The following is a 26386-nucleotide window of genomic DNA, read 5'->3' as shown; positions in this document are numbered from 1 at the left end:
AATGTCATTCCCATACATTTTTTAATTTTCGAAGTTTGAAGAAAGATAATCAATGTGCCATATGTCTACATGCCCAGGTCTCCTTCATAAAGGAGAGGTAATTTGGAACTTAGATCCAATAGGTACGTTTCGCCAACACAAGTTAGCAGCTTGGATTCGATGAAATAATATTCTGTTTATGTACATCACTTGATCGTTACAGAATCAGGGCCTGTAGCCATGTGACACGTTGAATCCCTTTCTACAATCAAAATTCGATAATTAAAAAATGTATGGAAATGACATTTATTATTGACAAGTCACGTGATCAAGTTATCGATTGGTTCTGTCAATTCCATTGTTTTTTTTTTTTAGTTTTCGAAGCGTAAGCGTTTGTAGAAAGAGAATCGACGTTCCACATGGTATTAGGTATTAATGATAATGATCACTTCCGACGGCTTAACGTGCTGTCCGAGGCACGTCAACGTTCGTTGAATTTTGCTATTTAAATTTGAATTTGGTGGATTGGAGATTTAGATAAATAAGCAAACAGCCGTCCAAATTTAGGGCTTCATGCCTTTTGGAATAGGGCCAGTTCAAATATGATGAATTTAAATAAATATGGTTTGATTTAATTTAAACACTGATTGCGTATATAGCAATTAAGTTTTTTTTATTAATTTTTAAAAGTTTTTATTTAACGTATCCTGACGTGTGGGTCGATTACAAGCTAAAACAGAACCTTTAATTTGACTCAAAGTATACTCAAAGTATGTAGCTGTTCTTGGATAATGCAGTCCATGGGCATAAGAACTCCTAAACTAAAAACCCTCGAATGTCATGAAATTATAAATTACACTCTCGTTCAAGTCATCAATATTCTCTTTCAGTGCTCTTTCATTTGAGACCTCACTCGATTTGGTATACCTATTTGCAGACATTCGGTTATTCTTCCCTTCCCCACTGTCACTCACCACAACTCACAACTTTTAAACGGCTCAACCGATTTTCATCAAACTTCTTATTATTAGATTAGAATCTAATTTTTAATCAAAAAAATTTAAATTAGATTATTGTAATATAAAAGCTTGTTTTTCTTAAATGGCCTTTTTCTTTTTTAGCCACCAATTGTGCCATCAGTATCATACGAAGGGGACACATCAAATTTCGACGAGTACCCTGAAACCGATTGGAAAGCTGTGCGGTCCCTTGATCCTGATGAGCTTAAACTGTTCGTCAACTTTTGATGTAGACTCCTGTATATTTTAGTGCGGAAATATAAATTAAAAAAAAGTAGAACATTGTTATTCGGCAAAAGGTTAAGGCTTCTTTGTCAAAAACAACAAAAAACAAAAGAAACAGCAACAAAAAACTTATAGTTAGTTAACTTTTGGTTTCTTTGTTTTTTAATCTTATATGCTTTGAACTTTGCAAAATAATGTTTATTGCAAATTTGTCACAAGAGTTTACTAGACAAATGGAAATGTAAATATGTAATTATAGGTTTAGTATAAAAGCAAAAATATAGAAATTTATAGGCTTTATGATTCCAATGCTTCCTCTTAGTTATAAATCGAAAATATTCGTAATTTCTGCGTTTGTGATTTTTAGTTTTAATTAATAAGAAATAACTAATTTATAAATTATTTAATGTATTCCTAAAATATAATGCCTTATTGGCGTTGAAATGAGTTACTATACTTATTCATTGTACCATGTAAGTAACATAGTTTAATTTTAAAATTTCGGTAAAATTCTTTAATTATTCCTAGAAAGGAGTGACGTACCTATTTCGAGGCGATTGTACCACAATTTAAAAAAAAAAAAAAATTACTTATTGTTTATTTTATTTATTGTAGTATTCAGTTTAAAGAGAATTAAGCATTAGGTATATTTAAATAATAATTTTATTTTTACTAAGCTTAAACTTCATTGTATTTCCAAAGACTTTAAATTTTTAAAAAGAAATATAAATGTTGTAAATTTTAATTAAATTTTTATTCGAATTTTTCAAGATTCCTATTGTACTCATATAATTCATACAATTTAATATACACAATATCAAATTATGTGAATTATATTGTTAAGTAATATATATTTTTATTAACAATTATAAATTTTAATATTAGTAATATTATATAACATGAGGAGCACACTAAAACTAATTGATTGCATTAATTGTTATTGTAAATAAAAAATATGTTAAATTAAAAGTTTAATAAAAAGTTTGAAGCGGTATGGACAGCAAAGTTTGGTTCCTTCTACTTACGTACATTTTAATGTATGTTTATTTATTATTATATTTTAATAATAATTTATTTGATAAGGTATATTTTTTTCTATTTAATTATATATACGCCACGAAACAAGTCCTGTAGACGAGGCGCTTATGGCTTAATGGTCTTTTGCTAAGGCGCTGTCAATTTTAGTTCAGGTTAAGCCGCGAGACTTCTTTCGCGGCGCGGAGTCTAGTATTTAATAGGTCGCTTTATTATATTATTATTGCCATAGATTTTGAATTCGTGATCTCTTAGTCAGAGTAATTTGCATTGGCTTTTCTTATTAAAATATTATTTTATTTAATGTTAGCTTGTTGTAGACACTCAAATGTAAGATATGAAATAAATATAACAGGGTTTTAAGGAAATAGTAGAAGGAACTTAGTGATTGTATATAAATAATAATTCAATAATAAAATATATTTCAATATTATATAATGCTTTTTATTTTTTTACTATTTTTTTTATTGTGTGTATAACAAGTTTATGTATACGTTCAGGCAAAACAAAATCATAAAAATGGAGAATGGGTAAACAAAAGGATTAGGAATGAGTAAAACCCAATGAAGTTAAGTACTGTTAAATTTGTTACTAGTGCATGAAAAATGAGGCGTTCAAAAGAAAAAAATTATTGTCAACAACGAACGTTATTTAAACAAATAATACCTAAATATCGTCTACAATGTCGAGTTGTGTGTTCAGGAAGTGCAAAAACTATATATACATAAATATATAATTAAAGAAAAAATTGTGCATGTATGCGCTCAGTATTGTAGCCTAATATTCGGATCACTTTTGCGGTGTTTTTGTATGTACGTAACCTATCTATAGTATAAAATTATCATTGGTAAAACCTGACTTTTAAATAAAATTTATTGTACCAACAAAAAAAAATCAAGAATCTAGATTACTTACGTCAGAAAACTGCAGTAACTATCCACACCTCAAGCAGTAAGGTACATTAGCGGAATTAAAAATACTATAAAACCTCGTACAATCACAGTACATTAAAATAAAAGAAGATTGCCCCGCTCCGGTGTTGACAAGTGAACATTAGCTCCCAGTAATATTTGTTATTAAAAATAGTTTAAATTAGTATTTCAATACATAAAAGTTTAAATACAACATATATAAGTGAAAACTCACCGTACAAGTGTTTGTGAGACCTTTAATTAAGTTTAATGGACATAAAACTGGGATATTGATACGGCCTAGCAATCAAACTTACAATTCATCAGAAACATTAAGTACACTAAATATTCAGGATTACAGTGTTGTGAAGGATTTTTTCCTCAATAGGGATCACCATAGAAGTGTTAAATGTGTATTAGAAGTGTTAATAATCAGTTTTCTAAAGTGTTTCTAACAATAATATAATTTTTAATTGCGGGTGTACAATTAAATAAATACTGCATTATACGACATAGTCACTAAATAATTCGCATATTACTCTTAACACTTGAGTGGCTCTTTGGTTACACACCTCGAAGCGTTAAAAGCTGTGCCGTGGTTCAAAACCTACTCTCACCGAACTTATTTTATTTTTATTTTTTATATTTTATTTTTGTACTTGATATTTGCGCTGGGACGATTAAACTATGCCGCTAAACCGTACACCTCCACAAACTGAAGATGCTCATGTCCACTCACGGCGGATGTCAGAGCAAATCGAGATGGAAGACTACAGTGATACTCCAAATATACCTTTTCGTATTAGGCGAAAGCGCTCCGAAGATATAGGTGTCGAAATTCAAAGTTTTATGTTAGAAATGAGAAGTTTACTAACAGACTTCAAAACTGAACAAGATTTAAAATTCAATAAATTGTATACAAAGATGGAAGAAGTTTTAAAGCAAAATACCGACATGAAATCGTCAATAGACTTTTTGTCCAATACTTGTGATAATCTTAAAATTCAAATTGACGAATTAAAAACGGAAAGAAAGAACTACTTGCAGCATACACAAAAAATGGAAGACAAACTGGAACTGCTCGAACGGGAGTCGAGATCCACATGCTTAGAAATTCGAAACATTCCCCGAAGTAACACTGAAACTAAAGATAACCTGATTAATATTGTAATAAACATTAGCAAGAAAATTAATTGTTTGGTGCGACCTCAAGATATAATGGATGTTTATCGAATTAATTCTCGAGAGCAAAACCGAAAGACTATAATAGTTAAATTGACAACAGTCATACTTAAAGAAAACTTCTTGAAAATGCATAGAATATACAATAAAAAATCCAGACTTGATACAGAATTCCTAAAAATTGATACTACCCCGACCCCAATATATATTTCGGAAAACTTAACCTCTAAAATGAAAAACATATTCTTCTTGGCTCGTGACTTTGCTAAAACCAATGACTATCGCTATTGCTGGATAACAAATGGAAAGGTTTTTCTGCGAAAGAGAGAAGGAGAGAAATACATACGTGTAAATGACGAATCCGAAATTATGAAATTAAAACAGTCGCCGGCATGACTAACTTCCCCTACCCGCAGCTACCTTTACACTTGGATATGGCTAATTTCTAATTATGTTAATGTTTATAACTTCTGCTTGGAATGTATTACCTATAAGAAAGAAAATAATAATTTTAATTTTAGAACTTGTTTTATAGATAATAAGCACACATTCACTCACCTACAACACACACTCAAATTAAATCCTACTCACTTTTGTGAAATCACAAACACAAGCAAGCAAACTCATCAATCCTGCCTATTTTGTAAATTTGAATATTTAACTATTTTCTTTATTGTAAAAGCTTTATTTATAAGTATGATTAAATGTTATGCTTGCAAATTCACAATCTCAATGACTACCACAAAAAACAAAAAAACGATTTTTTCACACACAACACACACAACGCACTTAATACACACACACTTAACTAAATGTGAATATTTTAAGTTACTCGATTTTGCCGTATTAATTAAAGGAAATAAACCTCATACCTATAACTTTTATCATGAATTTATTTCTGCTACATATACACTTCTCTTGAAACGCTTTATTAGTTATCATATTTATTGTATAAACTTGTTAGTTTTATTTGTTTTCAAATATGGATGACTTATTACTATCGATAAATACGGACATCGAGAACTTCTCGATGTCCAACGCACACTTTTGTACTCCAGAAATGACAGACACATATCTAAAAAATGACAAAACACTTTTTAAAGTTCTTCACTTAAATATCCGGAGCATAAATCGTAATTTTAACAGTTTGTTAATTTTACTGAATAGAATAAAGTTCAACCTTGACATTATCGTTCTGACGGAGTGCTGGCTTAGTAAGTCTCCTACTATTCCGTCCTTAGACGATTTTATCTCGTTCTCCTCAAATTTTTCAAATCAAAACGAGGGGGGTAGTGGTCTACGTTAGAACCCATCTCTCTTGTTCAGTCGTCTCGACACACATTGATGAAGTAAATAGCATTATATTAAATTTCTCTAACGAAGTAGTCATATTAGCCCTTTACAGATCTCCTTCTTATAAACACACTGATCCCTTCCTAAAAAGTCTAGATCGTGTTCTTACACAATTCAATGCTATAAAAAACATTATTTTAATTGGAGATATAAATATACACATACATTCAAGTATAAATGACCTCACTGCAGATAAATACTTGGATCTTCTTGCATCACACGGAATGCTTTCGACTCACTTTCTTCCTACACGGTCGAATAATTGTTTAGACCACGTTATTTTGAAATCCCCTAATTATAGTACCACCTTAATCCTAGACGTTGATATCACAGATCATGCACCCGTCCTATTTTTCGGTAACACCATACTGAAAACCCAATCAGTAAGTCGGTTGATCAGTAATCGAATAAATTTACAAGCTTTAGTCACACATTTAGAAGAGTCTGACTTTTCCTCTATTTTCACAATCTTCGATCCAGATCAGGCCACCAATACATTAGTCACATTAATCTCTAACGCTATTTATAAGCACTCTCACATTGTTAATATTCCAAACAACAAACGAATCTTAAAGCCATGGATCACTCCTGGTCTTCTTAGATGCATCCGACATCGCGATAACTTACATCGTAAATTTAAAAAGCATCCTGCTAACTCCATTTTAAAAATAACGTTTATCCGATATCGCAATTTCTGCAATAATCTATTAAAAAAAATTAAACGCGAATATGAACGAAATGAATTTTATAAAGCAAAAAAAGATCCAAAAAAGACTTGGAAATTAATTAAAACAGTTGCAAATATTAATCCCACGAATAATAAATCAAAGGACTTGCTAAAAATTTGCAGTACTCCGTCAGAATCTGTAAACACTGTTAATAACTATTTTGCAAATGTAGGCAAAAATCTCGCTGAAAAGATAACTCAGCCACCTCTAGATGACTTAAAAGTATTTGACACCCCCAATCCTTCGCAGTTAAAGTCAATGTCTTTATTGAATGTTGACTGCAAAGAGGTAGAACTCACCATAGCTAATCTTAAAGAGATATGCGCTGTTGGTGAGGATCACATTCCAGCATCAGTTATAAAAGCATCAAGTCACATATTGGCCCCTATTCTTACCTATATCTTTAACCTTTCTATTTCCAAAGGAATTTTCCCACGCGCCTTCAAAAAGGCTCTAGTTCATCCTATATTTAAACATGGAGTCAAGGACTGCATTGGTAATTACAGACCTATATCGGTACTCACCACTCTTTCAAAAATTTTCGAGAAAATTCTTAACAAAAGATTAATTAGCTACTTGACTTACAACAATATTATATCTGATAATCAATTTGGGTTTAGGGTGGGAAAATCGACGGAAGATGCTGTACTGTTACTGACAAAAAATATTGTCGAAAATACTGACAATAGACTTAAAACTGCTGGCATTTTCTTAGATCTCTCTAAAGCTTTTGATACCGTCTCAGTTCCCAAGTTACTCGATAAATTAGAGCGTATCGGCATCAGAGGTATAGCCCTAGAAATTTTTAAAAGCTATCTTTCAGATCGCTCCCAATCTGTTATTATCGACAATATCACCAGTCAATCAGTGCCTGTTACTTACGGAGTACCTCAAGGAAGTGTCCTTGGCCCAACATTGTTCTTAATTTACATAAATGACCTTTGTTCTTTGAAGCTCCCCAATTGTAATATTATTACTTATGCCGACGACACAGCGCTAATTATCAGCGGCAAGAGTTGGGATGAAGTATCTCGTGATTCTGAACTTGCTATTGAAACTGTATTGAAATGGCTCAATAGCAACCTTCTTACACTAAATATTGACAAAACCATGTTCGTCACGTTTGCCTCTAACTCACTCTCTCAAGCCCCAGAATCTTTCACTATCCGGGCCCACAAATGTCATGGCTCAGAACTTTCATGCTCTTGCGATTCCCTTAATCGAACCCCTTGCATTAAGTACCTCGGTGTACTACTTGATAGCTCATTGACCTGGAAACAGCATATCTCAACTGTCTCGTCTCGTGTCAGAAAGTTGATGTTTGTTTTTAAAAATATTAGAAACGTAGTCGACTTCGAGTGTCTTATAACAGTTTTTCTCGCCCTTGCTCAGTCAATTCTAGCGTACTGTATAACCTCCTGGGGTGGTTCCGCAAAAACACACATGATTAATGCCGAAAGAGCTCAAAGAGCCGTCCTAAAGGTTATGCTAAAGAAACCAATCCTTTATCCTACTACCGAATTATTCAAGTATTGTCAGTTACTTACTGTTCGCCAATTGTTTATACTTCAAACAGTACTTCGTAAGCACACAGAACTGTCATATAACCCAAATACTCTTAGATCCATTCGCAGTGCCAGAACTTATAATGTTTGTCCTATTAAACCACACCGTACGGCTATCGCCAGCCGTCATTATGTCCACTTAAGTAGCAACCTTTATAATAAAATTAATAAGTTACTCAACATCTACCCTTTGACTTTTTCCAATTGTAAAAACAAATGTAAATCGTGGATTAAATGTCTTTCCTATGACGAAACAGAGGAACTTTTAAAGTCCTACAAGTAACCTTTCTTTCACACAATCATGATCTCCGTAAACTACACTGGTTCTGTACACCACACCCACACGCACGAACACACACACACACACACACATACACGCACACATAAACACACACACACAAAACACATAAACGCATACACTAACACACTCAATCACGTACCACTTTTTCACAAATTGTATAAAAAATTATGTTTTATAACAAAGCTTGTACGAGTATGCATGTCATGTACCTCTGTAGAAGGGCGTTGATCACCACAACACAGTTATAACTTTTGTGGGATCACCGTCACCTTTTTGTTTTTATGTACTTTTTAAACTGCTCAAATAAAAAACTTTTAAACTTTAAACTAAACTAAACTTTAAAATGTTTTGGGTGAAATAATGGCCGTTGCATTTGGTTTATGTTTCTTTATAGAATGAGTGTGATGTTATTTACGCAAGACCGCCGAAACGAAAGCTGCGCAAATTATTTCCACACAGAAGTATTTTGGTTTTTGGAACAGCTGCTAAGATAAACTGCAGTTTATTTGAATAAGAGCAGATCAGACAGCGCGCCGCCGTGCGTCGATAGCTCTAGCTGTGCCCTCCGGCTTTACCCGCATTGATCTTCTTCGGGTAGGAAAATCGGGTAAAAAGATCAATATTTGCTTGAGTACTATAAATAACTGAACCCAATTTCACCCAGATAAGCTCAGCTTTTCATTCCAGATAATCAGATTTATCATTTAGGTAGATCCTCTCTGGAGTTATATTATATTTATATAGTGTGTAGCTAATTTTTGTAATGCGTACCTAAAACATAATACGGGAGAGTATCACATGATACAAATGGTAATGAAGAAATGCTTCCCGCTCCTATTTTTCGGAACGTTTAGTATAGGTAACCTAGCCTACCTCTACCTATAGTCTTCCCCGATAAACGAACTATCTGAAACCAATGATATAATACTGTGAGATGTGAAATAAGTGTATACTAGCGGACGCCCGCGACTTCGTCCGCGTGAAATTCAGTTTTTGACAAATCCCGCTGGAACCATGGATTTTTCTGGGATCAAAAGTAGCCTATGTGTTAATCCAGAATAAAATCTATTTTCATTCCAAATTTCAGCCAAATCGCTTCAGTAGCCGCAGCGTAAAAGAGGAACAAACATACTTACACACTTACACACAAACTTTTGCCTTTATAATATTAGTGTGATTTACAACGGAATTCGAAGACTTATTTTATTATTTTTCTTTACAAGATAGCCCTTGACTACAATCTCCGTCTTGTAAATCCAACGCGCATACCACTGCGCCACGGAAGCCGCTTAGGTAGGAAACAATATCATTTGAAAGTTATATAATTTTGTTATTCATAATAATTATAAGTATGATTTATTAAGGTGCAGCAGAATTACATCAAGGTATAAAGACCGATAATAATAATGATATCGATATAACGCATAATCAGGGACAGATAAGACTTTCAATTATGCTATCCTTATCAAAGGTGAACGCTACTAAGTGTATTTAGTGGTGCACCCGGCGCTAGCTCAATCAACAGTTTATAGTTTAAAACTTTTTAAAAATTAAAATGTCAATACGACCGCTAACTCCTGAACTAGCCGAGAAAGCTCAAAAGGAGTTAAATGAAGACCCTAAAAGGATTCCCAGTGACCTGGAACATATAAAGGACTGGTTGGCAAAACAACCGCACATTTACGCCAGAACAGGTTTATTAGTGATTTTAAATGTTTTTGTTTATGTTTGGTTGTCTGTACGTTTTTGATCTCCGATACCCGGAAACCCACTTCATTCAGTCGTCGGTTAGTACACCTAACTACCATCTAGTAAATCAGTATTAGAACTCTGTTCTGAATATAGGAAAATCTGTTCTACCTTGTATATTTTTAGATAAATATTTTAGATTGTAATTTGGTGTAACTGTACAAATACCATATTTGCAAGTGTAGGAAGGTCAATTATAATTGACTATCCCCCGCCAAAATACGTGTATCAGAAATATCTATTTCATATTCACTTAGTGTGTTAGTGTTAGACATTAAAAAAACGGCCAATTGCATATCGGCCCACGCGTATTGTAGGATTCTACTTGTAACAAAAGTTAGCAGTTTAAACCTTAGTATTTCACAAAGTGGCCACGCAACCGGTGATCAAGGCTCTAGAGTGAGGAGCCTCCTCACAATACGCGCCCTCTCAAGAATCACTGCCTTCTGTATCCGACTCTTGATCGAACAGTTAAGTGAAAGCTTCTTAAGATGTTGGTCGAAGTTTTTCGCTATGAGACATTGACTGAAACAACATCGGAATTATAATAGTTGACTCAACATTCCACATGGCGGTAAACTCGTGAGCAAGGTCCAAATATTTTCATACTTTTTGCTTTTCGGTCCCCCCTCTCAATTATTATTAGGTGCGGTAAAATTGACCAACTAAGCTTTATGTATATAAAATTAAACAGTCATCTGACCAGAAAGGCAAGATGTTTTAAAAAAGTCTTACTTTTTCAGACGACCAATGGCTGATAGCGTTTTTGCGGGGTTGTAAGTACAGCTTGGAGAGAACTAAAGAGAAGCTCGATCTCTATTACACTTTGCGTACCATAACACCAGAGCTCCATACGTTTAGGCACGACAATCCAAAGTTTTATGAGTTTATGGACTCAGGGTAAGAATAACGAACTTATTTAATTGTAGTAGAGTTATTTTGTTCCAGAGTTAATCAGGATTGCTGTTTTGCGATCTGAGGAGTTACTTAAGGCTTGGGACCTATCTATACAAATATGATAAAGCTGAAGAGTTTGTTTGTTTGTTTGGTCGAACGGGCTAATCTCAGCAATAATGTGGCCTAAGTTGGAGCGCGCTTGCTATTAATTTATGTCTTGAAGGTGTTCAAATTATAGGAGGCATTAAACACTGACGCTGGAAGTATATTTAAAACGTTTACAGTGTGATTTAGAAACGTGATTTAGAAACATTTTGTATGAGTAGTCTGGATATCCACCACGTAATGTTTTTTAGCAGCGTCTTTTTTTTTCTGATTGTGTAAGTGCCTTAAGCTCGTCAATGAGACTTCGGCGGCGTAACTGGGGTTTTTGGGCGAGCGCAGAAGTATTGCCTGACGGTGGTTACTCTTCTGTGGTAGAAAAGGTAAGGAGCAACAAACTTTGGACTACCGGTAACGACTGACAAGCAATATTGTGACAGTGCTGCAAGGTTTGCAATTTCGCCTGTGTCAATGGTTCATAACCAATTCCTTGTAGGAAAAACTGCATTTTAACTACAGTGTATCATTTAGAAAGTCTTAAGTGAGTAATTATGATGTTCATTTTTGTTGCTAGCGCTTATGTCCTGATGCCTAAAACAGAAACGCCTGATTCAACGCGGCTGGCAATCATGCGTACTGGAGTGGTTGATCCCGAAAGAATAACTATGATGGATGTGTTTGGTGTTATGTTGATCATTCAAAAGGTAAAATAATATTTAACACTTTCTAAACGAAGACTCGAACACGAAATATTTTTTGTTGTATCTTTTTTTAAATCTCTCATTTAATTGTCCTTTTTAAAAATTATAACAATGTTCATAAAATATAATACAGAACAATAAATTGAAAATTTACAAAAGCAATTCAACCCTCTCGTTGCGGGACATTTGAGTGCCTAAGCAACCGGTGGTGAGGGCTCCAGAGTGAGGAACCAGCTCACAATACACGCTCTCTCAAGAATGACTGCCTTCTGTATCCGACCCCTGATCCAGCAGTGAAACGAAACCTTCTTATGGTGTTGGTTGAAGCTCTTTGCTTTAAGACCATTGACTGAAAGAACCACCGGTATAATAATAGTCGACTCAAGAATCCACATGGCGGTAATCTCATGAGCAAGGTCCAAGCATTTTGATACTTTTTCTTTTTCAGCTTTAACCAGATTATCGTTATGTGAAACAGTAATATCGACAATTATTTCACGGCGCACTGACCGATCGAATAGCACTATATCAGCCGTCCATTTAAGAAATCTGTCACTACATCGTTTTTCATCGTATGTTCGTTTTTGTGATTATTTAACATAATTATTTCAACGAAATTACCTTGACTATGTCATTTTACATTAAGTGGCAATGTTTTTTTGTCTTTACGATCATCTAACACGATTATTTCAACGAAATAACGTAAATACGATGAGAAACATATGATGTAGTCACAGATTATTATTTGAGTGGTACACCGAGATACATAATAACACTTCTAGTGTATTGACAACTATAACCTGTCAGTTATAATATTTTGTTTCCAGTCTCCAATGCACTGTAGTTTTCAAAAACTGATGCTGGATCGTACCTATAGTAAGGCATCTCAGAATCGATAATATTTATTCATTATTATTACGTAAATTCTCTTTCAGTTGACCTTAACAGTCACTATCTTATCTAATACGTAATTTTGTTTTTATTTTATAACGGAATGGCAATTCATTGTCCATTATCTACTCCGTCCAAGCCTAATAAATGAAGGAAGATTGTTTTTGTTTTAAAGATTCGGGCTTCTCAGGCTCTTAAGACATGCTGCCTGAGAAGCAGGCAAAATGTCTATAATCCAGCAGCTAGCAGCCTGCGTCCTATTTAGGACATGTAATTGTTTCCCGATCTTCAAGCGATGAACTTGGTGTGTACTAAGCCATGTCTGACGATAACGCATCGAAAATTAAAAATTGTATAGGAGTGACATTCGCTATTGATATAATTTTGGAAGCTTTATCGATTGTAGAAACCGAATCGATATGAAACATATAGAGATATAGCAGAAAGAGTAGCAGGAAACGCACATTATCGACATCTTCTTCTACCATCCGTTCTTCTTCTCCTCCTCCTCCTTTAAGCCGCAATAGTTACTATAGTTTAGGTATAATTATAATAATAATTATCTATTTCAATATTTTTAGATTGTGATGATGGAAGACGATAATTCAGTTGTAAGTGGGATTCAAATTATTTTGGACTTGGAAGGAATAACTCTGGCGCATATGTTGCAAATGACTCCAAATTTATTGAAAAAGATGAGTGTGCAGTCACAGGCAAGTATACTTATTATTATTATTTTGTGATTGTTAAATTCTAATAGCGTCAACATTTTTCATTCCAAACACCACAATCCTGAGCCGCTTGCATGCAGCTTCTCTTCGCGACTCTGTTTAGAAATTTCAACTATAACTATCTAGTTTTTCAGTGGACGTTCATCGGTGGCTGTTTTGATAATGATATGTACTTATAGGTAGGCTAGTGCTTGGCTGTTTGTATCATTATGTCTGATGGTAAGCAAAAAAGCCGCTTACAATAGGGCTAACTTGTCTAGAAGCCTATTCACTTGACTTGTAAATAACCAGGTCCAAATGCCTGGCAAATTCGACAGGAGTTCGACACCCAGGCGCCAGTTCGACTCTTCAATGAGAGCCGTTATATTTCGGGATACAATAATCCTTTGTTTGTAAAATATTATAAAAACTTAATCTTGGCCCCACTAGGCCAGAGTACGTTAAACGGCTTAACCGGCTAACACGCTTACGGCTAAATGGTCTACGTCTCTCATTTCAACGTCATAAATGCGTCGCATACGCATTCGATTTTATCTTTGTTATTTAGTTTGTGCATTCTTAGTTCTATTCCGTGTACAAATATTAAATATACCTTTTTATATTAATTATGGGAGTTTAATTCACACACCACATGTAAACAGTATAATTGTTGTACCTAATAGTAAATAGAAGGAAAAATAATTTAATCCTCTATATGTTAGGTAGGTAATCAATACCTACTATACTTTACTTTTTGTTAATACCGAATTAGAAAAAACCGATATGATTTTTGTTCATTTTCTAGCTTTTTACTGAATGATACAATAATATTTTATTTCTTTTCAGGATGCTGTTCCATTAAGAATGAAAGGAGCGCATTATATTAATTGCCCACCTACTTTTGAGAAATTTATTAATTTGATGAGAAGTATGTTAAACGAAAAAAATAAGAAAAGAGTAAGTACCTGTCTACAGTGACGGATTTGTAGTCTTGGCCGCCATAAGCCCCAAAGAACCAGCCGTCCCACTGTCAGCACCTATCTTAAAAATTGCATTTGCCTATTTAATGAATTAATTTTATTGCCTTTTATCAAATTACCTAGACTTTCTAATATTTTCCGAGGTTTTGGGGATAATTGCACATTTAACAAAACATTCAAAACGTTATTTAATTTTAAGAAAAAAAAATGCGAAAACATTCAAAATTATTGAATTGATGTAACTTGGTTATCTTTTATTGTAATTTTTTTGGGAAGCTGCAGTATCCCCGAGTACTATAGGTTATATTTTAATTTATAGCTGTACGTGCATGGTAAAAATTATGACGCCCTATACGAACATATACCGAAGCACCTTATGCCAGCAGAGTATGGAGGTGATGGTGGGTCCGTGAGAGAAATTGCAGGTCCGTATGTACTAATGGCCCTAGATATTGTACAAAAACATTTTGTTACGAGATCCGTTATTAGAAATATATACTCTAATCTGTTATTTATTAGTGATATGAAATAAATTATAAATAATATTCTTCCCTTGACTTATTGCACATTGCACATTAAATTATTAACTGAAATTTTTAGATCAACTTCTCTCATCTGTTATTTACGAAAATCATAATAACTGATGAGAATCTGCCTGTTATGTGCTGTAATAGTAGATTATGAAACGGTTGGATAATGAGGATCATTAAAGCACGACTGAATTTGGAATTCAGTTTTATAATAGAGACACATGAGCTATTAATGCCAAGTTACTATTGCATAAATTATTTTAGTCGTATTTGTAATATTTTTTAATATATTATCAGACAGTTTATTCAATATCAGAGCTCAATATTGTCAGACAGACGGACAGTTGCATTATTGACATGTCAAGAAGCGTAATTGTAAATCTTTTTAAGCCACTTCACTTTCACTTAAGTAGGTACAAGTTAAGTATATTTTGATATATTCCAAAATACACCCGCATAACCTCCGCTTTATAATATACAGTACATCCCTAGGTTGACAAATAGTTAATATACCATATTTTTGAATTTCGTTTTACAGAATATTGGAAGGCGAAGCGGCGCCAATATAGTTCATGGTTGGAAGAAGATATGAAATACAAGACAGATGAGTCAAAACGACCTGGCAAGCCCAAGACTGCTGAAAGTATGTTTGGGATTGAAGGCTCTTTCCGGCAGTTAGAATTTGATTAACAATGGTATACTAATATTATGTCAATAGTTAAAAATTGTAAATAAATATTATAATTTATAAATTATTATATTTAAATATAACACGCAGCAACAGCCTTCTATAAAGATTTTTGTAGCCTACAGGGTCAATCGCTGAATTGTGTGGTGTTCCATTATGAGCCTAATGATGTAGATGTGATAGAGCTGATAGACGAATTAGAAATAATCAGATAAATAAAGAGGCTTAAAACAGAGAAGAGCCCAGGCCCAGATAAAATTACCAACGAAGCTATTAAAACACCAGGGGAGTTTCTGACCATACCACTATCTGGTGATCTGGTATTCACTCATTAGAAATTATTATAGAGAAGTATCAAGAGTTTAGGAAACCAGTATACGTGGCCTTCATAGACTACCAAAAGGCGTTCGATACAGTACTCCACTCGGCAATTTGGAAAGCTCTACATTCACAACATGTAGAGCCCACATATATTAGAATTTTAAATTTAAAATACCTATACAAAGAGTGTACCAGTAGAGTGAAACTAGAGAAACTAGAGCAAACTATATCCATGAAGGCGTAAGACAGGGCGACCCCTGCTCCCCTAGAATCTTTATAGCTGTCCTTGAGATGGTGGACGACGACATTCGTTCTGCCATACGTCAAAAAACCAAGTTTACAGATGCTCTCCAATACTTCCTAAAAAATATGACGGAAGCCACGTAGCAAGAAAGGTTCGACAACAAGAATGACATCGTGGTCAGGCCCCCTGGGTTACAGGCTACTAATTCAAACACTTGGTAGGTGGTCCGATGACATCGCAAAAATCGCTGGCAATATGAGGGTTAAACTAGCCAAAGTTCAGCAAAGATGGCCCTCACTGGAGGAGGCCTTCACCCTCACCTATAGGCGTCCTTGTCATACCATTGTAATTTTTTTAAATGTATTTTTAGTAAATAAGTATAATTATTTTAAATTGTATTTTTAGTTGTACACATTAGGTACTTGTAAAATAAGATTTAGAAGGCATTTATATTTATTTTATTTTTATTTTATAAAATATTATAAACAATAAAGATTTTTTTTTCAAATAATACGTACCTATATAAGTTTTTTAAAAAAGTATTCAAAGAAATAAAGTTTCCTCTAAAAATATTTTTTAATCTTTTATTATTGTGTACTAGCGGACGCCCGCGACTTTGTCTGCATGAAACTCGATGTAAACTTTCAACTACCCCTACCCTGTCCCTACCCTACCCCTACCCTGCCCCTACACTGCCCCTACCCTGCCCCTACCCTGCCCCTACACTACCCCTACCCTAAACGGAGGAATCCCTTAACCTTACATACAACGATCACAAGTTTGTGACTCCACTCAAGGTCATTCTCTGCTATTCTAGGGTCTTATTTTGGTAACAGTTTGATTTGTTAATTAAGTTTTCCTGACAAATATTGTAAATCATAACCTTTGTTCGACATTGGTTTTCTTATTATCGTAATCCACTTCTGAGTCTGCTAAAAATATTAAATTATACGTGAAGAGATAAGCCTCTCAATAGTAGAGCTAAAAAAAACCCGGCCAAATGCGTGTCGGGTCACGCGCAGTGTAGGGTTCCGTAGATCAAGTTAGCACTTCAGTCCTTTATGTAATGCACAAAAATACCGAAATCGATACACACCATGGGATAGACGATAAAAAATTCATCCTCACTTAGCATGTAAGGAAAGAACCCCAAAATAGATTTTAATCTGGATTAACATATAGGCTTCTTTCATCCCCGAAAAATCCATGGTTCCCGCGGGATTTGTGAAACACTGAATTTCACGCGGACGAAGTCGCGGGCGTCCGCTAGTGATGTATAAAGGTGCATCTATGAATTAGATCGATGTATAAAGACCGATAATAATAATGATATCGATATAACTTTTAATCAGGAATAGATAAGACTTTCAATTACGTTGGGAACGCTACTAAGTATAAATTTATTTATACGAGTACACCCGGCGCTAAATCATTTAACAGTTTATATTTTAAACTTTAAAAAATAAAATATGTCAATACGACCGCTAACTCCTGAACTAGCCGCGAAAGCTCAAAAGGAGTTAAATGAAGATCCTAAAAGGATTCCCAGTGACCTGGAACATATAAAGGATTGGTTGGCGAAACAACCGCACATTTACGCCAGAACAGGTTTAGTAGTGGTTTTAAATATTTTATATTCGTGTTTGTGTGTGTTTCTACGTTTTAGATTTCCGATGCTCGGAAACTTATTTCATTCAGTTGTCTCACCTATCTACCATTTGAGTTAAATCGCTATCAGAACTCTGCACTGTATATTACAGAAAAATCTTTTCTACCTTATACAGTTTATGGATAAATATTTTTGGTTGTATATAATTTGATGTAACTACCTACTTACTGCACAAAAACTATATTTACAAATGTAGGAAGACCCACTAAAATTTATTGTCCGGGTTTTAGATAACTTTAAGGTATTTTTAGCAGACTCAGAGGTGATTACAATAATTTGAAAACTAATGTCGAAAAAAGGTTATATTTCGCCTGAAATGAAAAACGATTAGCCTGATTTAGGGTAGTTTTAAATTACGTCGTTACCTTTATTCACTATGCGGGCACGAGTTCTTTATTCCACTTCTGATTTTAGTTGACTCAGAGGTGATTACAAAAATTAAAAATAAGAAAACTAACGTAGAACAAAGGTTATGATTCACAACATTTGTCAATATAACTTAATTAATAAATCAAACTGTAACCAAAATAAGACCCTAGAATGGCAGAGAATGACCTTGAGTGAAGTCACGCACTTGTGAACGTTGTGTATAGGGTTAAAAGATCGTTTGACTTCTAACAAACACTCCCCTTTTCCACTCAAGTCACTCTCCCCGCCTATCCCAAGTAACCCATAAAGAGCCATGAGCACACTGAAGCCGTCCGTACCGCAAGTCATTGCAACGCGGTGATAACATTATTTCATATTTACTTATGTATAGTGTTAAGGTATTTAAAATACGCATTGTAGTGTTTGGAGCTTGTAAATTAGCACTTTAAACCTTAATGCATATTTCACAACGGCCATTTTCACTAACACCAGCTGATGATAATAGCCGTCACAATTACTATTAACAATTAAGCCAATTTAACCCACTCAAGCATTATTAATTTAAGCGAAATACATGTTTAAATTAATTACTGATTAATATTAATTATTGAGGTTTAAAAAAATCTCATTTTTTCAGACGACCAATGGCTGATAGCGTTTTTGCGGGGTTGTAAGTACAGCTTGGAGAGAACTAAAGAGAAGCTCGATCTCTATTACACCTTGCGGACCATAACACCAGAGCTCTATACGTTTAAGCCCGATAACCCAAAGTTTGATGAGTTTATGGACTCAGGGTAAGAAGAATATTGAACTTATTTAATTGTAGTAGAGTTTTTGGAGCCGTAATAGATAGTGGTTATGACCTCTGCCTCCGATTCGGAGGGCGTAGGTTCGAATCCGATTATTCCGTTATGTGCATTTTAAGAAATTAAATATCTCGTGATTCAAACGTTGAAGGAAAAATATCGTGAGAAAACCTGCATATCTGAGAACTTTCTTAATTCTCCAGGTGTGTGAAGTCTGTTAATCCACATTGGGCCCCGTGGTTGATAAAGGTCTAACCCCTATCATTCTAAGAGGAGACTTGTGCTCAACTGTGAGCAGAGCATGGGTTGTTATTGAAGATATGAGAGTTGTGAGTGCCAGAGCTCGTCGAGCACCTGTTTATTTAGACAAGTAAAACTCACGACAAGCTTTTAATATCGTATAAATTTTGTAATGACTTTATAAGTAGGTAAGACGTTTTAAAGTATTTTTTGTTTAATAAAAGCATGTTATAAAAAGGTCCTTCACTTTTAATTGTATCTTCAGATACTGTGTTTTGTGGTAACACTCATAAATGAGGTCATCGCAGTTGGTTACTTTGCTATGACTTAAAAATACACTGAGAAATGCATATATAGTAACGTTTCTAACAAATGGTAGGAGGCTAAATACAATGAACTGCAATTTCTCAATACAGGGGATATTTTTAAGATACAGTGTTTTGTATATGGTGCGGCAGGCATCGTTTATGAAGTCAGTGAGTTATTTTGATGTTAATTTCTGTTTCTAGCGCTTATGTCCTGATGCCTAAAACAGAGACGCCTGATTCACCGCGGCTGGCAATCATGCGTAATGGAATGGTTGATCCCGAGAGAATAACTATGATAGACGTGTTTGGTGCTATGCTGATCATTCAAAAGGTAAAATTATTCTAAAACCTCTTAACCGACTTAAAGGAGGAGGTTCTCAAGTCATCGGAATCTTTGTTCTTTTTTATGTATGTTCACCGTTCATTTAAAAATTGGTTTGGTTGATTGTATCGAGGTACTTACTAATCATAAGAAAATAACGTCGTGGTTTACGGACGTATAATTAAAATGTACATATATTCTTAAAATTATAACTTGTTATCACTTAAAATGGAAAAATAAAAAAAAAATTATAAAAAATACAACCGACTTCAATTTCACAAAAAAATTAAACTAAACTAAAAACCAAAAATAACTTATGTGCTACCTGATTAGTTTGAAGGCGGTACCAAATTAGTGATGTAATAATTCAAACCGTGTAAATCAAAAAGGTTTAGGATTATCAGACAGTTCTTTCAGAAACGGCTTTAATTAACACAACACTAATACGATGTTATTTTTCGCTTTTAGTTTAGTAGAAATGTTTTTGTGATTTTGAAGTCGGTTGTAATACACGAAATATTGATCATTTAACCTCTAAACGTACCTACTTTGGATAACGTTCAAGAAACATCTATGAGTTGACGAGACTTTGAGCCTGTGTATCAATTTGGGTTTATATATCCAATGCTTTCCTATACAAAATAATTTTATATAGGAAAGCATTGCGTTTCCTACCACCGAGTCTTCTTTTAATATATTGTATTTAGTAACGTATTAAATATCTATTTCAATATTTTCAGATTGTGATGCTGGAAGACGATAATTCTGTTGTAAGTGGAATTAAATTTATTTGTGACTTAGAAGGAATTACTATGGCGCATATGTTGCAAATTACTCCAAATATGATGAAAAAGATGAGTGTGCAATCACAGGTAACTTGTTCATACGTTTAAAATAAAGCTGTAACCTTAAAGGGCAATTTTTAGGCGGCTTAATTGTTCTGGAAGATGGACCATTTACAAATCTTGCTAATTAGAAATGTTAGGTATTGCCAATTACGAGTATAGGGATGATGAGAGGTTTTTAAATTGTTTTTAAATTAAGAGTAAGCTAATAACAGTGTATTGGCGATCATTATTTTCGCAAATGCTCCAAAACGCTTCAAAAGAATGACGTCGTCGATGAGAGAGATTGTTTTTTATTATTTTATAAACATCTAGACCATCTTTGTGTTATTACCTGAATGTCTAATAAAGTCAATATTGGTAATCAATGATACCTTGTCATCATCCCTACTATAGGTAGTCAGAGGTCGGTCTATCAGCAGGGTGCATCAGGACCGTTAGTTTTAGATTTATCCTATTTTATGTGTACTACAGTTCGTTTCATATAGGATGCTGCGGGTGACAGTTCGTTTCATTCTTGAAAGTTTGCCGCGATTCATGATAATAGTACGTACTATGAACGTCATAAAGGCGACTGTCACTGTACCCATCCTATCTGAAAAACAGTTTAGATCTTGAATTTTTTCAGTTATCTACCAGAAACGTATGTTACAAGAATATTTCATTTTCTTTTAGGATGCTGTGCCATTAAGAATGAAAGGAGCACATTATATCAATTGCCCAGCTGCTTTTGAGAAAATTATTAATTTAATGAAAACTATGTTAAACGAAAAAAATAAGAGTAGAGTAAGTATGTCCATATTTTTTAAATCAGTTATATATCTATGAGGAGTGAGGACTTTAGTCTATAAGGTATACAGTAGAGTAGGTACCTTATACCTAAGTTTCAGGGGCGTAGCTACCGTCGTATCAGCCGTATCAGTGATACGGGGCCCCCAGACTACAGGGGCCCCTTACGTGTGTAAGCAAAAATTAGTAATCCACATCCTCCCTAAAAATCATTAAAAAAAACTGTAGAATTTTCACTTCAGAAATGATAAAAGTAATGAGAATTTGTTACCCGTGTCCCCAACTACTTTTGATAAAGGAACCCTCCAAGGCACGCTACGCCACGTAAGCTTGTCATTGTCATGAATGTCTCATTCAGAAACCGATTAAGATAAGTAAGTTAATCAATACATACATAATGTATAAATAAAATAGAAGTGTATGTCTGTGGTTTAAAGATAACTGTGTTCAAGTGCTTATAATTATTTACACGAAACTAAAACTCAATCAAGCTTTTTACCCGATTCCAAGAAGGCTTATTTAAAATTTTCGTCTGTCTGTTTACCTTTTCAGTTATGTGCATTTTAAGAAATTAAATATCACGTTTCTGAAACGGTGACGGAATAACATCGTGACGTAACCTGCATACCTGAGAATTTTCTCAATTTCTCTTATTCAGAGAAGAGACCCGTCTCAACAATGAGACACAAGAGGAGATAAAATATAGAGGAGGTAAGAGATGATTAGAGTGTGTGAAAATGGAAATGTGTGTATAGTAAAGGGAGTAAAAGGTATTTTTATGTTAGACGTTCCCAATCGTAGACACTTTATTATAAGTAGGTACTATATGTATAAGAGCACGAAAAAACTAGGTTTTAAATAACACTATTTGTATTATAGTTGTACGTGCATGGTAAAAATTACGACGCTCTGTATCAACACATACCGAAGCACCTTTTGCCAGCGGAGTATGGAGGTGAAGGTGGATCCATTAAAGAAATTGCAGGTCCGTATGTATACTTTACAGTGTATAGTCCTTTTCATGAAAGAAGTCCTGCGGCTAAAACCTGAACTAAAATTGACAGCGCCTTACACAAATGGCAAGAAGACCATTACCAAACGACAATGAGCACCACGTCTGGGGGACTTCTTTTATGAAAAGGACTATAACTAGCTGATGCCCGCGTCATACATCCACAATATTAAAATTATAATATTAGTGGCATAGTGAGATAATCTCACACAGTGTCATTACTCTGTGTATGGGATTATACTATTACATTTATTAGCGTAAAGTGTGATAAATCTAAAAAATGCAAGTTTTTAATATAGTAATATTTTCTCTACACAAACTTTCATACTCTCTAAACATTTACTAGGATAAAAGTACGTAAGATAAGCAATAAGAATTTTTTATGTACATATTTGGCCATAACCTGAAAATCCCTACAATTAAAAACCCTTTCTGGATCATTTCTTGCTGTAAAATAGGTTCGGTTAGTAAACAAATTTTTGCACAATGTTTATTTATTAAGATTTTTTTGAAAAAACCAATAATAAGACGTACAGGATTGTGTATGGTCCGGTCCGTGAAAGGTATGACCACACAAATCCACTGCTGCACTATAAAATACCACGTAACGAGAAATGGTGTATAACATGAATATTATTAAAATAATTAAAATATTCTTAAAATATTAAAAAAAAAATATTTGTTTGTTTGAAAGCTATATTATCCGGAAGTTATAAAAGGCTATATTTTGAACCTAAATTTCCATGGGAAAGGGAACAATGCGGGTAAAACACGCCTTAAATATCAATATATAGTTATTTTACAACTGATTTCATATTCTGATTTACTACTTCTACACTTTTGATTACAGAAATGACTATAGTCTGGCAAGATCGTTCATAACATTCCCATGATATGCGGGACATCCCTGTCGCCCGCATATATTCCCGTAAATGACTGCGCGGGTTTAAAATCGTGCGTACGGGGAAGTGACGTGCATCAGTTGTGGGTTTTTCATTCATCGCCACATGCCCCCCGGTGTTAGGAACGAAGTTGCCAAGCTATAGCAGACCCTCCGCGGTTTCACCTGCGTAGTTCTTATTTCCGTAGATACACGCAAATAAAACACATGGCACGAATAGCGTGGCTATATATTGGTAAAAGATTATTCAAAATCGATTCAGTAGAAACAGAGAAAGAAAGAAATGAAAGCACAAAGCTGAAAACAGAAATATGAACCGTTATCAACCCATATTCGGCTAACTGCTGAGCTCGAGTCTCCTCTCAAAATAAGAGGGGTTAGGCCAATAGTCCACCACGCTAGCCCAATGCGGATTGGCAGACTTCACACACACAGAGAATTAAGAATATTCTCTGGTGTGCAGGTTTCCTCACAATGTTTTCCTTCACCGTTTCAGACACGGTGAAGGAAAACATCTACCACAGCGACGTATCCAAGGTATACCCATAATTGGGTGTTAGACATTGTTAAAAGAATGCTAGTACAGCAATTTTATAGATGTATAGATGTAATCCGCGATACTGTGAATCGCCCAAAAGCACCCCATACACGCCCTGCAATTGTAAATGCGTGAAGTCATAACGACGATCAGAGGCCATATCACAAACACCCTACCGAAGGCCGGGCTACAATACAGTGCGTTTTTTGTGCTTGGGTGAAATGCCCAGCCGTAATCACGGTCGTAGGCTGTAACATAAACTCCCGGCCGAAGGCCGGGCTATAATACAGTGCGCGGACGAAGGCCGCGCGTTCTGTTTTTTGTGCTTGGGTAAAATGCCCAGCTGTAGCCACGGTCGGAGGCCGGTCTATAATAAAGTGCGCGGCCGAACGCCGCGCGTTTTTTGTGCTTAGGTAAATTGACCAGGAAAAAAGGAGGACTTTTCATACAAACTTTCAACCCCTATTTTACCCCCTTCTGATTTTATTTTCGCTATAAAAAGTATTCCTGCCTGCTCCGTATTATGTTCCTAAACCGTGCTAAGTTTCATTTGAATTCATTCAGTAGTTTCAGTTTGATGCCCGGTCAACAAAAAATAGGGACAGACAGACAGACAAATAATCGAAAAAAAATATTTTTGGCCTCAGTATCGATTGTATGATGCGCTATGATAAAAAAAAATATTTTAAATTAATCAAAAAGTTATGTAATTTGACCTGTTACAGTTTTATTATAAGTATAGAGTATAGATAAGTATAAGTAAATATAGCTATTGCGCCAAATTCGTGCACTTTTTGTTTGTTGGCCGGAACTTTCATAAAGGCCCAAAATTAATGATCTCCTTTTAGGTCAATCCAATAGGTAGTTATTGCTTGAAATAGTAATAAATCTTGCATAACATTATTAACATTATTATATGATAAAAAAGTAGACAATGTGACTATTTAAACACAAAAAGGATTATTCAGTTTGAACCTGAAGTTTTAAGTAGTTCCTGAGATTAGCTTCGCGCGTTCAACCAAATAAGCAAACAAATTGGTCAGTTGAGTACAGAATATGTGCCTTAATATCGATACTACACAGCTTTAGTGAAAAACTCGTTTCTCCAAATAACGCCTGCGAATCAATTTGAGCAATTCGGTTTTTTCAAGATAACTTTTTTTCTATCTGTCCGATCTTAATGAAACAAAGCCTATATGTTGCCCTGAACTTTGCTTAATCTATTTGTGAAAACAAACAAGCATCAAAATCCGTTCAGTAGAACCAGAGAATAGCGCGAACATACAGACAGAAGGACAGACAGACAGACAGACAGACAAGAAAATTAAAAAAAATATTTTTGTATTCTATTGCTCATTTCTAATCGCCCTAACTTGATTTTAGTTAAATTTGGTCAAAGTACAGACACTCGATTTCTATTCTTTTATTATAGTATAGATAGATAGATTATAGTATAGATAGATTTGATAAAATTATGGAAGAAATACTTACAAAATCATGTGACTTAAGAATTACTAACAATAGCAGCTAATAGTTGGGAAATTTCTTGTATCCTCTAATTACTCAAAGTTAGTGTGTAGGCCAACTGTTGGTACAAGTAAAGTATATTGTGGTATCCTCCAAAAGACACCCGTATAATTTAACCTCTGATTTTGTAATAGTATGCAGTGTATCCCTATATTTTGTAAAGTTAATTTCGTTTTACAGACTATTGGAAGGCTAAGCGGCGCCAATATAGTTCATGGTTGGAAGAAGATATGAAATACAAGACAGATGAATCAAAACGACCTGGCAAGCCCAAGACTGCTGAAAGTATGTTTGGAATTGAAGGCTCTTTCAGGCAATTAGAATTTGATTAACAATGGTATACTAATTAATATATGTATAGTTGAAAATTTTAAAAGTATTGAAATAAAATAATTTAAAATTATTATAATCACTAACAATAAGGAAATAGTTTCCAAATAATACCTGATTAAAAAGGCGTATATTTTAAGAAAAGGATTTAAAAAAAAGAATTTGCAAAACCTAGTTTAAATAAAAAAAGTTTCTTCTAAAAATATTTGTTTAATTTCTTATTATTGTATTTATAATCAAATTATATGTGAAGAAAAGAGGTGACCCTTTTATTTTTACTCTCACAACAAAAAGTATATCTACGTATTTTTCTCAAAGGTCTTCAATAACCGAATAGCTTGTGCTAGAAGTGTCAAATACCTTATAATAATAGGTAATCATAAGTGTTAAATTGATAGTATAAATGTTGTCCCTATCAGTGTTTAAATAATATTATTGATAACAATATCTACGTACAATAGATTTTCCAGACAATCATATTCTTTTGTATTTTCTTTTGTGTGCTTTATTTTTGATAAAGTGTTTTCAATCAATAAATTAATACCTACTGAACAATCAGCACTATTAAGATTGGAATAATATTGTAATTTTTACATATAATAAGACTAATTGAACAACA

General features: G+C 34.2%; 3 protein-coding genes across 3 annotated transcripts in view; all 3 read left to right on the top strand.

Moving 5' to 3' along the window:
* LOC112058233 (cAMP-dependent protein kinase catalytic subunit 3) overlaps window positions 1–2696 on the top strand; it is a 60238-nt gene extending 57542 nt beyond the window's left edge. The window contains exon 7 of the mRNA XM_052891176.1: window positions 1101–2696. Within this exon, the coding sequence (XP_052747136.1) occupies window positions 1101–1226 (126 nt within the window). The 3' untranslated portion in view covers window positions 1227–2696. The remainder of the gene's footprint in view (window positions 1–1100) is intronic.
* Window positions 2697–9839: 7143 nt separating this feature from the next.
* Window positions 9840–16667, top strand: LOC112056808 (alpha-tocopherol transfer protein-like). The gene is made up of 7 exons (XM_052891183.1): window positions 9840–9992; window positions 10791–10947; window positions 11621–11750; window positions 13220–13351; window positions 14195–14305; window positions 14648–14753; window positions 15397–16667. The coding sequence occupies exons 1-7, from the start codon at window positions 9854–9856 to the stop codon at window positions 15546–15548; spliced, it is 927 nt and encodes a 308-aa protein (XP_052747143.1). The 5' UTR covers window positions 9840–9853; the 3' UTR covers window positions 15549–16667.
* Window positions 16668–16952: 285 nt separating this feature from the next.
* LOC112056825 (alpha-tocopherol transfer protein-like) lies at window positions 16953–25906 on the top strand. The gene is made up of 7 exons (XM_024097312.2): window positions 16953–17719; window positions 18787–18943; window positions 19705–19834; window positions 20566–20697; window positions 21346–21456; window positions 22339–22444; window positions 25618–25906. The coding sequence occupies exons 1-7, from the start codon at window positions 17581–17583 to the stop codon at window positions 25767–25769; spliced, it is 927 nt and encodes a 308-aa protein (XP_023953080.1). The 5' UTR covers window positions 16953–17580; the 3' UTR covers window positions 25770–25906.
* Window positions 25907–26386: the final 480 nt, after the last annotated feature.

This window comes from Bicyclus anynana, chromosome 3, assembly GCF_947172395.1.
Source record: "Bicyclus anynana chromosome 3, ilBicAnyn1.1, whole genome shotgun sequence".
Lineage (NCBI taxonomy): Eukaryota > Metazoa > Arthropoda > Insecta > Lepidoptera > Nymphalidae > Bicyclus > Bicyclus anynana.
The sequence above is the reverse complement of the archived record's forward strand: the minus strand, read 5'-3'. Positions and strand labels throughout refer to the sequence as shown.

Bases quoted from the DNA above. Each gene is read 5' to 3' on its own strand.
- LOC112056808 (XM_052891183.1), top strand. From the start codon at position 9,854: ATGTCAATACGACCGCTAACTCCTGAACTAGCCGAGAAAGCTCAAAAG. The intron at 11,751-13,219 runs GTAAAATAATAT...CAATATTTTTAG, and splicing joins TTATGTTGATCATTCAAAAG to ATTGTGATGATGGAAGACGA. The intron at 14,754-15,396 runs GTCCGTATGTAC...TTCGTTTTACAG, and splicing joins GTCCGTGAGAGAAATTGCAG to AATATTGGAAGGCGAAGCGG.
- LOC112056825 (XM_024097312.2), top strand. From the start codon at position 17,581: ATGTCAATACGACCGCTAACTCCTGAACTAGCCGCGAAAGCTCAAAAG. The intron at 17,720-18,786 runs GTTTAGTAGTGG...TCATTTTTTCAG, and splicing joins GCACATTTACGCCAGAACAG to ACGACCAATGGCTGATAGCG. The intron at 18,944-19,704 runs GTAAGAAGAATA...TTCTGTTTCTAG, and splicing joins GATGAGTTTATGGACTCAGG to CGCTTATGTCCTGATGCCTA.